The following is a 12,500-nucleotide window of genomic DNA, read 5'->3' as shown; positions in this document are numbered from 1 at the left end:
AGTAGAGGAGAGAAGGCATGTCTGGACTGGTGCCCGAACAACAGCCCCGAAGGACTTCCTTAAGTGTCCGCTGCCCACCCCTGGGTTTCTTCTGGCCTCTGTGGAGAGCTGGAGGACACCATCATGGGTCGACAACAAGCAGGACTCCGTAACCCAGAAGGACCCAGTCACATAGGGAGGGAGAAGGGGGGGGGGGGAGTCAGAAAAGGCACTGTGAACTCTAATAGACCGAGTGGGTTGAGGGTGTGAGTGTTAGGGTGTGTTGTCTGTCTGTCTGTGTGTGTGTGTGAGAGACTGTTCTCCCGCTCGGCCGGTCTTCGTGCGTGTGTTCAACAGAGCCTGGGGAAGCGGAGAGCTCAGGTCAATAATCACATCTGAGAAACACTCAGTCATCGCTTCTAATCCACGACAGGCGAGAGAGTCCACTCCCAAATCAATTAAAACCTAATTAGGCTCTCAGTTCCTTCTCGGGCCTTTTATCTTTTGCGTACACGCTGTGGTGTGTGTGTGTGTGTGTTTTCCTTAAGCATGTGTCAGTTACAGCCCAAAAACACGTATACTTTGTACACACACACGCGCACTCATGGATTGCTAGCTTTCTAAACTTCACCAAGGGAGCTCTGGCGTAAACCTCTTAGAATAGCCACCGGGGTGTGGCCTTTGGTAGGAAGGTGTGGGAATTAGTGAAGTTTGATCCTGGGCCTGTGCAGGCTTTTGTTCCAGCCCAGCACAAACGCACTTCACTCGACTCATCGGCAAAATCATCAAGCCCTTGATGAGTTAAATCGGGAGCGTTACTGCTAGGCTGGAACAAATATGTGCACTCCCTGCGAGGTTCCCAGAACCACCGTTGATGGACACGGCTCTCAAGAGACTTGTTAATTATCCGTCCCAGGAAATCCACCGTGGAAAAGCTGAAATTCACTATTTTCCTTCATCTGCTTGCTCTGCCCTCATGTTTAGCATCACATTTGAAGTGTTTTACCCTTTTTCCTTACAGGACAACCATGGCAACAAGCTGATAAACAATTTGACATAAACAGTTGGATTCCTGACTAATGACTAATGCCAATAAGGTCTGCCAAGCAAAAACCCGATTAAAAAAATAAATGAATATCCCACTAGCCAGTGACAACTGTTTGGAGGTTGTGACCGCAACTGCGAGCTTATTACAGTACTATAGACACTATGTCATGGGATTTCTTATGATCTTCTATGTAGAAGAACACACACACGCATGCCCGTCATGCAAGCACACACACCGTACCTTGACCCCTCTCCCAGCTTCATAAGTGTCAGCGACTCGTTTTTCTGTTGAGTTGGCTAATTTTGGAGCGGCAGGTGAGGATTTGTCGGAGTCCAAGTTTCACCTCTCTCTGTCTCTGAAATGACAGTTAAGAATTTGGGTTAATAGGTCTTAGGTCAAAGGTAATGTGGACTAGAGTTCAATCACATTTTAGCCCCAAAGCTGTTTTCTTCTCTATTCTTCTCTTTGTCCTTGGTTTTAAGCTTGAATCATCCATTCAACATTCTCCTGAAATCAATACATCCTTCTCAAAGCACCTCTTTTAACATATTCATGATTAAATAAATCCATAGGCACGTCGTCCATATTAGGACAGCCTTAGTTTTGATTAGACCAAAACAACTCTTCCTGAGACTGAGTCAATTCCTGCTGAGCCTGAGGCTGTCCTAATATGGACACCACGCATAAAAACATTTCCAGGATTTTTCACGAAATTCTCTATGTCTCATTCTCAGGTACGACTTCATTGAGATCCGTGATGGCGGCTCGGACTCGGCTGAGCTGCTGGGTAAACACTGCAGTAACATCGCCCCCCCAGCCATCATCTCTTCTGGTACCGCCCTGCACATCAAGTTTGTCTCAGACTACGCCCACCAGGGGGCAGGCTTCTCACTGCGCTACGAGATCTTCAAGACAGGTGAGCCCATTATGTCCGGCGCTTCGTTATTGGAGGCGTCTTTAGTGGTTGTTATTTTGGGAGGTTTTCATGATCTTTAAGACATGTGAGTGAATTCTGTAATTCTGCCCGGTGAGCTCTTATTTGGGGTGTTTTGATTGGTTGTTGGGGGGGGGCGATGTTATTGGTTGTGTGATTGGGACGTTGATGTTTGACTGGTTACCGATAGGTTGGGATGGAGACATATGCAGAGAGACTTTGGTCAATCTTAAATGGACGCCAAGTTGTTGCCTCTGAGATTTCTATTTATTCAATATAAATGTGCATTTGGAAACCTGTGGACTGCTGTTGGTCAATATTGCCCATGAGGTGCTAACATGGCTTTCATCAAACCATGTAAATGTGATCTAAGTTCATCCTAATACATTTTTGGGGTTGAAACCACAATGGCCAAACTCTCTCCAATGGCTCTGGGTGGTCATTCCCCTAACTAGCTAACTAGCCTTGTGGAACATGGATGGTTGACTGAGTTCTTGCTATGGATGCCTTGGGCAGAAGGACCTATGATGACCTTCTCCTTAACATGGTGGGCATCTACCTCACCCATGCACACCTATTACACACAAACACACGCGCGCTCACCTCGCCGCCTCACACACACACACACACACACACACACACACACACACACACACACACACACACACACCCCGACACTCCCAGACCAATTAGCTTCAAGAGAGGCAGGGAGGAAAATAAACGTGGGTAAGCCTTTAACTCTTTTCATCCTGTCTGAAAAGTATCTCAGGAAGGCCTCTATTAACTGGCCTGGGATCTGCTTCATCTAGAGGGGGGGGTGGGGGGGTGGAGAGGGGTTACAGGCGGTATAGGGAGATGATGAGGAGGGAGGGGTGAGGAGGAGGGGGCAGGGTGGGGGAGAGTGATTGAGAGGGGTTACAGGCGGTGAGGAGATGATGAGGAGGGGGCAGGGTGGGGGAGAGTGATTGAGAGGGGCTACAGGCGGTGAGGAGATGATGAGGAGGGAGGGGTGAGGAGGAGGGGGCAGGGTGGGGGAGAGTGATTGAGAGGGGCTACAGGCGGTATAGGGAGATGATTACTGGGAGAGGGAGAGGGTAGAGTGAGGATGAGTTGGGATTTGAGTTTAACCATGGTGCTGGTGGTGGTAGTCCATAAGAGGAAGTGTACTTGACATACAGTACACTCACTGTACTGAGCTATACTGATACGCTCTATATTGAGCTTCTCTTTGCTTGTAAGATCCCATTGACATGGCTTTGTTTGGGTGGGATTCGTGTCGTAGTACCTCCTCTGTTTCCAAACATTTTAAACTTGATTTGAACGTGGCCCAGTTGTCATTTAGCTCTGTTACCAAGGCCACCAGCACAATGATATGATGATGTGATAGGTCTGGTATTATACACACATACACACACTCTAACAGAATGGATGGGTATGCTGTTGCCATGGTTTTAACAAGAGCCTACTATGCATTTGGGGTGCAAAAACAATGGTATGCGTGTGCGATATGTGTCCGTGGGTGGTTACAGTGTGCTTGGGCGTTATAGGATTTTGTTTGTGTCTAAGTAGGCATATAGATGTGTGCGTGCGTGCTCTGTGTGTGTGTGTCTGTGCCTGTGTGTGTTTCTGTGCAAGAGAGATCGACACGCAGAGCACATGTTTTGGAGGGCGCTGTTCTCTCCCTCTACACCCATCATGGTTGTTTGTTTTAACATGTCAGGTTCGGGACAAATCGCTCCACAAACCCCAGTAGTGTGCGAGTTCTGGGAGAACATTAGAGACTGCCAGGCACAACCCCCAGTGAGAGAGCTGTTGTTTATTTACATTGATGTTAGTGCATGAGGGATGTGTGTTCTAGTCTTATTTGTGTGCACTTGCCGTGTGTGTGTGTGTGTGTGTGTGTGTGTGTGTGTGTGTGTGTGTGTGTACACATGTTCTCGTCTTATTTAAGTGTGCGCGTGCAGTGTGTGTGTTTATGCATCCGTATGTGTTTTTGAAGGAGTGCGTCACTAGAGGAGATATGATCTTAGGTCAATACACAGCTTGGAGGCGTGTCTGTCCTACTGTCCTAATTCAGTCCTACTTTCGCTGCTGATCAGGGTCATGTTCATTAGGGCACACAATGGGAACACGTTTCGAAAACAGTTTGCAACTGAAACTAAAATCAGTGTTTCTTATTGGGCAACTCCAAGGTAATAGTCCCACCCTGTTTCAGTCTGTTTTCTTCCGTTTGGTGCCAAATGAACACGACCCTTGCAGTCTCTTTTCCTAGACTGCCAACAGCACCCGAGGTGAATGAGGAGGAGTCTGTTGTAGCTTCACTCAGAGAATACACTGTTAAGTAAGCAGAGTGTGTGTGCAGACATGCATATGTGTTTGTGTATACTGTACATCCCTTCCTATGTTCAGTGCCAATATTGGATACAGGGATAATAAACAGCAATAAGATATTTGACTTCTCACCAAAAACTGTATTCCCTGATCCATTTTCCCCTGAGCCCCCAACCCCTCCCCCTGGGGGAGCGTGTGCCCCAAAACAACAACCCTCCAACCCCACCCCACCCGCATCCCCCACACCCGCACCATAACCCCACAGTGGTGAAAGTACACCCACTGCCCTCCCTCCCCCATTATTGTTGTGCCCTACTTTTCTCACACACACTGGCGTATTAACCCCTCATACCAAACCAGCCCCCCACTCCGCCCCCTGTCATGTGACTGTTACTGTGACGCTGTTACCACGGCTACAGCGGGAAGACTTCCCGCCAAGCGACCTCCACCAGCCTCCAGCACTAGCGCAGCCAATCGTGATTGATCTTTCTGTGGTTCCCCCTTGGGGTCATGGTTGACTCTGTCCCCCCCTAACTCGGTCTGTAGGGTCACCTTTGGAATCCAGACACACAAACACACACCCCTCAAGTGTATTTCCGCAAAACCCTTGGGTTGACTCCAGCGAGAGTAGGCTGCGAGGCAGAGAGGAGGAACGGTAGAGTGGGGAGAGTGAGAGAAGGGGAGTGTCAGAGGTTGAGATGTGCAACAGACGTGCACAAACGTGGAGGTGAACTCTCACAGCATGAGGTTGCACGAGGAGGGAGAGGAAGACGAAAACAGGAGCAGGGGGGGAGAGGGTGAATGAACAGGCTACGCACATTCCTCCTAGGGATGGGGGGAGGAAGGAATGGAGCGTGGGAGGGAGGGAGGGGGGATTCCCTGACAAAATGTGCAGAGACTACTCCGTCAGGCACTCGAGCGGAAAGCGCCCGACGCATTTCTACCCAGCAACTCACCCCTCCACTCCCCCCCCCCCCTCCCCCTCCTCAACCCCCCGCCGGCAGACAGCTCTTGCCAAATGGCTGCTTGTGGTGAAATGTGCAAACCAGGCGTGTGTGTGTGGGGAAGAGGGGCTTGTTTTTGGAATGTTCATATAGTTGAACTAATAAGGACTAACAAAAGGGAGAGTACTCATGCATACACACCATCTCTCACACACATATTTGGCATGTTGCGATATCAGCGTGTGCGAAGCTGGTGGTAACACACACTGGGCTAATATAGACAATGCAATGGTGTGATTGAAGCCCTCTTTTACACACACACACACACTCACACACACACACACACACACACACACACACACACACACACACACACACACACACATTGCCTATTCAGTGAGGGCCAGTCAATGAGCAGTAGTAGGCCTTGCTGGAGAAGTGATTTGCCATGCTTTCTCGTGTGTGTGTGTGAGTGTGTGTGTCTCTCCTCTCGTCCTGCGGTGAAAGGCAGCAGTCCTCATCTCCATGTAGTCTATAACAGTGTGGTCGACATAGTGACTGGTTAAGGCAGGCATCACACTGGCCTTGTCTCTACTCGTTAAACGAGAGGGTCAGACTGACCAATGGAGACACAGACACGCGCGCACACACACACATACATGCACGGAGGGACAACACACATGCGCAAGTAAACACGTACGCACGCACACACACAGACACACATACACACACACACACAAAGGCCTTTGAGAGAACATTCAAACACTGCCCCGTGGTGATGGTTGGGGTTGTTGTGAATTAGGGGTAGACCACATGTGGTTGAAGTACGGTCGTACTAGGTCATATCAGATCTGGGGGGGGGGGTGCTTGTCTGTTTGCTGTTGCTAATCTGGTCTTCCATTCCCTCTTTCCACTTTCGGAGGATATAGAAGACAAGAGAGAGAAACAGGGTGAGAGGTGGGAACACAGAAGAGGTTGGGAATTGGTGCAGAAGTATATTTGATCGGTGCTTTGAATAAATAAGAGAGAGAGAGGGAGGGAGGGAGAGAGGGAGAGAGAGAGGGGGAGGGAGAGAGAGAGAGAGAGGGGGGGAGGGAGAGAGAGGGGGGAGGGAGAGAGGGGGAGGGAGAGAGGGAGAGGGGGAGGGAGGGAGGGAGGAGAGGGAGAGGGGGAGGGAGAGAGAGAGGGGGAGAGAGAGAGGGAGAGAGGGGGGGAGAGAGGGGGAGGGAGAGAGGGAGAGGGGAGGGAGAGAGAGAGAGAGGGGGGAGGGAGAGAGAGAGAGGGAGGGAGGGGGAGAGAGAGAGGGGGAGGGAGAGAGGGAGAGAGAGAGAGAGGGGGGGAGGGAGAGAGAGAGAGAGAGGGGGAGGGGAGAGAGGGGGAGGGAGAGAGGGAGAGGGAGAGAGGGGGAGGGAGAGAGAGAGAGGGAGAGGGAGAGAGAGAGAGAGAGAGGGGGGGGGGGGGGGAGGGAGAGAGGGAGAGGGGGAGGGAGAGAGAGACGTGCACATCACAATCATGAATGTGCGCGTCCATAAACACTCAGTAACTCAGGGGGAAGTTTATATGGGAGGCACATCTGTCGAGAGCTCAAGGTGAGCCGCCCAGGGCGCATAAATCTGCATAGCTAATGAGCTGCCGGGCCGCTTAGTGAGTTTACTCCCGTTTGATTTGCCTTGTGTTTTTCTTTTCTCTTATTCTGTTGAAGCAAGGGAGTGAATGCAGAGCTTACTGGGTTGAGGTATGAGGTTTATGATGAGGCGCGTGTGTGTGTGTCAAAGGTCAAATGGGGGTGCTTATATTTGTCCTGTTTCGCTGCGTGTACAAGTGGGTAACCTGTACGGTGTGAAATGGAAATGTTTTTTTTTTTTTTGCATATCCCAACTCCCCCTGAGACACCCTCAGAGAGTGGGGTCACGGCCAGGGATCAGCCATAATTGACTGCGACCCTGGACCAATTAGGCTTAAGTGCCTTGCTCAAGGGCAGATTTTTTTCCACCTTGTCGGCTCTGGGATTTGAACGAGCAACCTTAGGGATCCAGGCCCATTGGTCTAACCGCTAGGGTACCTTCCGCCCTGTGTGTGAGAGTGCATGTGTGTGTGAGAGTGCATGTGTCTGTGAGAGTGCATGTGTGTGTGTATGTGTGTTGCACAATGAACTGCGACTGGATTCTATTATTGCTGTCTTGCAGTGACAAATGTCTCGTCATCGATAAAATGCCCTACTGGTAAAAAATGATTGCTTTCCTGTGATAAATGTCTCATGTCTGTGTCCTGTGTGTGTTCTCCATAGGATCGGAATTCTGTTTCCGGAATTTCACCAGTCCTTCCGGAGTGATCGAGTCCCCCGGCTTCCCCGACAAGTACCCTCACAACCTGGAATGTTCTTACATCATCATAACTCCGCCCCACATGGACGTGACCCTGACCTTCTTGACCTTTGACCTGGAGAACGACCCCCTGCTGTCAGGAGAGGGAGACTGCAAGTACGACTGGCTGGACGTGTGGGACGGGCTGCCCCAGGGTGTGTGCTTACCAGACACATACACATATGCATGTGTACACACACATACACTTTCATACACACACATACACACTGTATGAGGCACATGCATGTGTTTGAACACAAACACACACATACCCACACACATCGTCTACAATATCGCAATGGAGCTTTTCCTGCGGCCTTTGTCTCAATAACAATCCAGGAACTAGCCCCTTCCTGCATTAGCCATCCTACACCTCCCAGGACTAGGCCTTTCCCATGACTTGTTTCCCATTCATCCCCTTCATCAGGCCTACTTCCCCCTTGCTTCAATCTGCCCTTATCACACAGCACTTTCTTCCTGTTTGGGAATAGGGAGTACGGTGAAGTTGCCCCTAGATGCTGTTCCTGGGTCAGTTTAGCATTTTTCTCACGAATGTTTAAGGTTAGGATTGGGGAGGGGAAGCTAATCTTAGATCTGTACCTAGGGGAAACGTCACACTGGAAGCGAGAGTGAGAGTGCATGTATGAGGGGTATCGGTTGCCGTGGCGGTGAGGCGCCCGTGGGCGAGTTACATAACGCGCCATAGCTACATGCTAGTGGTATCAGGAGAGATCAGGGAAGGAAGGGAAGGGGAAAGCTCTGGAGAGCGGTGTCAAAACGCTTCATGTCTACCGCTGGGGCTGGGAGCAAGATACTGATAGATTAGTAGAGAGGAGAATTTTGATTCTCACTTGCTCAAATATTTTTTTAAACTTGAAACGGCCAATACAACAGCTTCAACGCCTCCTCACTTAGGGCCAAACGACTCCCATTTTCAATGTGGTTCAAATGCTTTGGTCAATCACACAAGCTTTAGTAGAAGTGAGTCTTGGGAGCGGTTGTACTTTTGTATAACATGACCCATGTGGGAATTACATTACATTTACAGACTTGAACTTTACAGACTAAAACTAAAGTACTGGGCATCAGGTTCCATTTCAACTCAAAGAAGAGAGGCAAGATTCATTGAAATACATTGAAATTCCAATTCAAGAATAGTTTTTTTTTTTTTTTTTACATTTTAAACAAGGGATTTTTCATGACTTGAATTAAGAATTTCAATGAACTTCCTTGATTGACTGAATTGACATGGAATTGAGCCCAACCCATCGAGCACATTAGTCGAAACACTGGAGAGTCTTTAGATCTGAAGGAAAGGAATGGAAAGCTGATTTGGGGAATCTTCCGGAACGTTGTGTGTGTGTGTCTGTAATCCTGGCGGATTGGGTGGGATTGAGAAGATTGGGTGACAGCAGTGTATAATCTAAAGTCTGCCCCACAGTGGGTCTTAATCCCAGCCTAAACCACACGAGATGGAGAGACTCACGCTGAGGCACAGACCTTCAGCCTTTTCATTAGATGCTTACTCCAGTTTAAGCCTATGTCTGGACCAAAAAGCACTTTCATTGGAGATGCTCACATCCCATAAAATGCAGGGATGCTAATGAGACATGTTAAAATCCTGAAATAAATATATCAAAAATAGGAAACCGCATCCGAGTTGGCTTTTTGCAGGAATAATTCTATATCGAATAAACGTGCACGTTATTATTTTATTTTGTGAAATAAGTATATTAAAATGTCCACAAGTCAAAATCTGTCGTTCTGCCCCTGAACAAGGTAGTTAACCCACTGTTCCCCGGTAGGCTGTCATTGTAAATAAGAATTTGTTCTTAACTGACTTGCCTAGTTAAATAAAGGTTAAATAAAACATTTAAATCTGTTTATTTTGAACACTGAAAACATACTGTATATGTTGAATGAAGACCCCTCCTAACTATTTTTGTCTGTGTGTGTGTGTGTTTCCAGTGGGCCCTCTGATTGGTCGTTACTGTGGTACTAAGATTCCTCCTGAGATCAAGTCATCGTCTGGTCTGCTGTCTCTGTCCTTCCACACGGACATGGCTGTGGCCAAAGACGGCTTCTCAGCCCGCTACAACATGACACACAAAGAAGTCAATGACAGTAAGTAGCCCGCCGCTCTCTCTCTGTCTGTCCGTCTGTCTTTAGTTTTCTCGTTCTCCTATTCTCGCGTTCCATATCCCTTTCTGTTTCTCTCTTTCCTTCCATATCTCACCCCCTCTACCGTTCTATATGTGTCCTATTGCCCTCGTAGGCACTTTCTCTCTCTGCCTCTCTTGACCTCTCTTTCCCTTTCACTCCCTCTTCTCTCTCTTTCTTTCCATCTGGTCTCCCTCTGCCTCTAACTCTGCCCCCCCCCTCTTTCCCCCAAACTCTCTCTGTCTCCTAACCACGCCCTCCCTCACCTGCGCCCTTTTCGCTCTCTTCCCCTCTAATCCCCCCCCCCCTCTCTCTCCACAGCGTTCCACTGCAGTACAGCGTTTGGTCTGGAGTCGGGGAAGATTTCGGACGACCAGATCTCAGCCTCGTCCTCCTTCTACGACGGCCGCTGGTCCCCTCGCCAGGCCAGGCTCAACAACATGGACAACGCCTGGACACCCAGCGAGGACAGCACCAAGGAGTACATCCAGGTCAGACAGTTCAAAAAAAGAAACACAGCGAGAGAGACAGCGAGAGACACACACATAGACCCACACACAGACACACACACAAAACCAACACACACGCGCACACACACACACACACACACACACACACACACACACACACACACACACACACACACACAATCAAACACTGTTTTGACAATATGCAGTGTGCGGAGCAGATGCAGGATGCGATCTGTCACTTGATAGATGAGTTCGCTACTCAGGAATGGGCTGTTAGCAGTGGAATAGTGTGCCATTGATTTTTTTTTACCTCCTCCCCTCCCTTATCCCGCTCTCCCTCCCCAACAGCAGCCCCATAGGGCCTGGCAGCACTCCCCCCCCCCCCCCCTGTCTATGTGACAGATGGACATACAGTGGCAAGACAACAATAGATGAACACAATCTGATTAAACTAATAACACACAAATGATTGTAATTTGTCTGGTCTATATTGAATACATCATTTGAACATTCACAGTGTAGGTTTGGGAAAAGTATGTGAACCCCCTAGGCTAATGACTTCTCCAAAAGCTAATTGGTGTGAGGAGTCAGCTGACCTGGAGTCCAATCAATGAGATGAGATTGGAAATGTTGGTTAGAGCTGCCCTGCCCTATAAAAAACACTCACTAAATTTGTGTTTGCTATTCACAAGAAGCATTGCCTGATGTGAACCATACCTCGAACAAAAGAGATCTCAGAAGACCTAAGATTAAGAATTGTTGACTTGCATAAAGGTGGAAAGGGTTACAAAAGTATCTCTAAAAGCCTTGGATGTTCATCAGTCCACGGTAAGACAAATTGTCTATAAATGGAGAAAGTTCAGCACTGTTGCTACTCTCCCTAGGAGTGGCCGTCCTGCAAAGATGACTGCAAGAGCACAGCACAGAATGCTCAGTGAGGTTAAGAAGAATCCTAGAGTGTCACCTAAAGATTTACAGAAATCTCTGGAACATGCTAACATCTCTGTTGACGAATCTATGATAGGTAAAACACTAAACAAGAATGGTGTTCATGGGAGGACACCACGGAAGAAGCCACTGCTGTCCAAAAAACAACAACATTGCTGCACCTCTGACGTTTGCAAAAGAGCACCTGGATGTTCCACAGTGCTTCTGGCAAAATATTCTGTGGACAGATTAAACTAAAGTTGAGTTGTTTGGAAGGAACACATAACAGTTTGTGTGGAGAAAAAAAAGGCACAGGACACCAACATCAAAACCTCATCCCAAATATAAAGTATGGTGGAGGGAGCATCATGGTTTGGGGCTGATTTGCTGCCTCAGGGCCTGGACAGCTTGCTGTCATCGACGGAAAAATTAATTCCCAAGTTTATCAAGACATTTTGCAGGAGAATGTAAGGCTATCTGTCCGCCAATTGAAGCTCAACAGAAGTTGGGGTGATGCAACAGGACAACGACCCAAAACACAGAAGTAAATCAACAACAGAATGGCTTCAACAGAAGAAAATACCCCTTCTGGAGTGGCCTGAGTCCTGACCTCAACCCAATTTGAGATGCTGTGGCATGACCTCAAGACAGCAGTTCACACCAGACATCCCAAGAATATTGCTGAACTGAAACAGTTTGTAAAGAGGAATGGTCCAAAATTCCTCCTGACCGTTGTGCAGGTCTGATCCGCAACTACAGAACACTTTTGGTTGAGGTTATTGCTGCCAAATAAGGGTCAACCAGGTATTAAATCCAAGAGTTCACATTCTTTTCCCACCCTACACCCTGGATGTTTACAGGGTGGGTTCAGTAAAGACATGAAAATGTAATAATTGTTTGTGTATTATTAGTTTAAAGCAAGACTGTGTTTGTCTATTGTTCCGACCTAGATGAAGATACGATCAAATTTTATGAACAATTTATGCAGAAATCCAGGTCATTCGAAAGGGTTCACATACATTTTCTTGCCACTGTAGCTCTTAACCTGACTGTGATGTCTAGATGTATCTGTGTGGTGTTTGGCTCAAAGGAGTGCAGGATCTGCATCATTACTTTCATATCTCTGTTGTCCCACGTTCTCTCTCTGTGCCTGGAAAAATCAAGGAAGGTAGAATAGAGCAGAATAGAATTGAAATATATTGAATCAAATAAATTGTCCTTTTATTTTGTAATAAACGGAAATGTATCTTCTGATTCTTCTGAAATGTATCTCATTATCACTCCCTCTCTCTCTATCGCTCGCTCTCTCTCTCCCGCTCGCTCTCTTTCTCTCTCTCTCGCTCT

At 48.0% G+C, this 12,500-nt stretch overlaps 1 protein-coding gene across 2 annotated transcripts in view; it reads left to right on the top strand.

The window, feature by feature from the left end:
• nrp2a (neuropilin 2a) overlaps positions 1–12,500 on the top strand; it is a 79,315-nt gene that overhangs the window by 20,354 nt on the left and 46,461 nt on the right. For both annotated transcript variants that reach the window (XM_020482697.2, XM_031824563.1), the window contains exons 3-6: positions 1,762–1,943; positions 7,524–7,754; positions 9,568–9,723; positions 10,081–10,250. In XM_020482697.2, the coding sequence (XP_020338286.2) occupies positions 1,762–1,943; positions 7,524–7,754; positions 9,568–9,723; positions 10,081–10,250 (739 nt within the window). The remainder of the gene's footprint in view (positions 1–1,761; positions 1,944–7,523; positions 7,755–9,567; positions 9,724–10,080; positions 10,251–12,500) is intronic.

The sequence above is a fragment of the Oncorhynchus kisutch genome, linkage group LG5 (assembly GCF_002021735.2).
Source record: "Oncorhynchus kisutch isolate 150728-3 linkage group LG5, Okis_V2, whole genome shotgun sequence".
NCBI classification, from domain to species: domain Eukaryota; kingdom Metazoa; phylum Chordata; class Actinopteri; order Salmoniformes; family Salmonidae; genus Oncorhynchus; species Oncorhynchus kisutch.
Note: the sequence above shows the minus strand (reverse complement) of the source record. Positions and strands in the feature narration are given on the sequence as shown.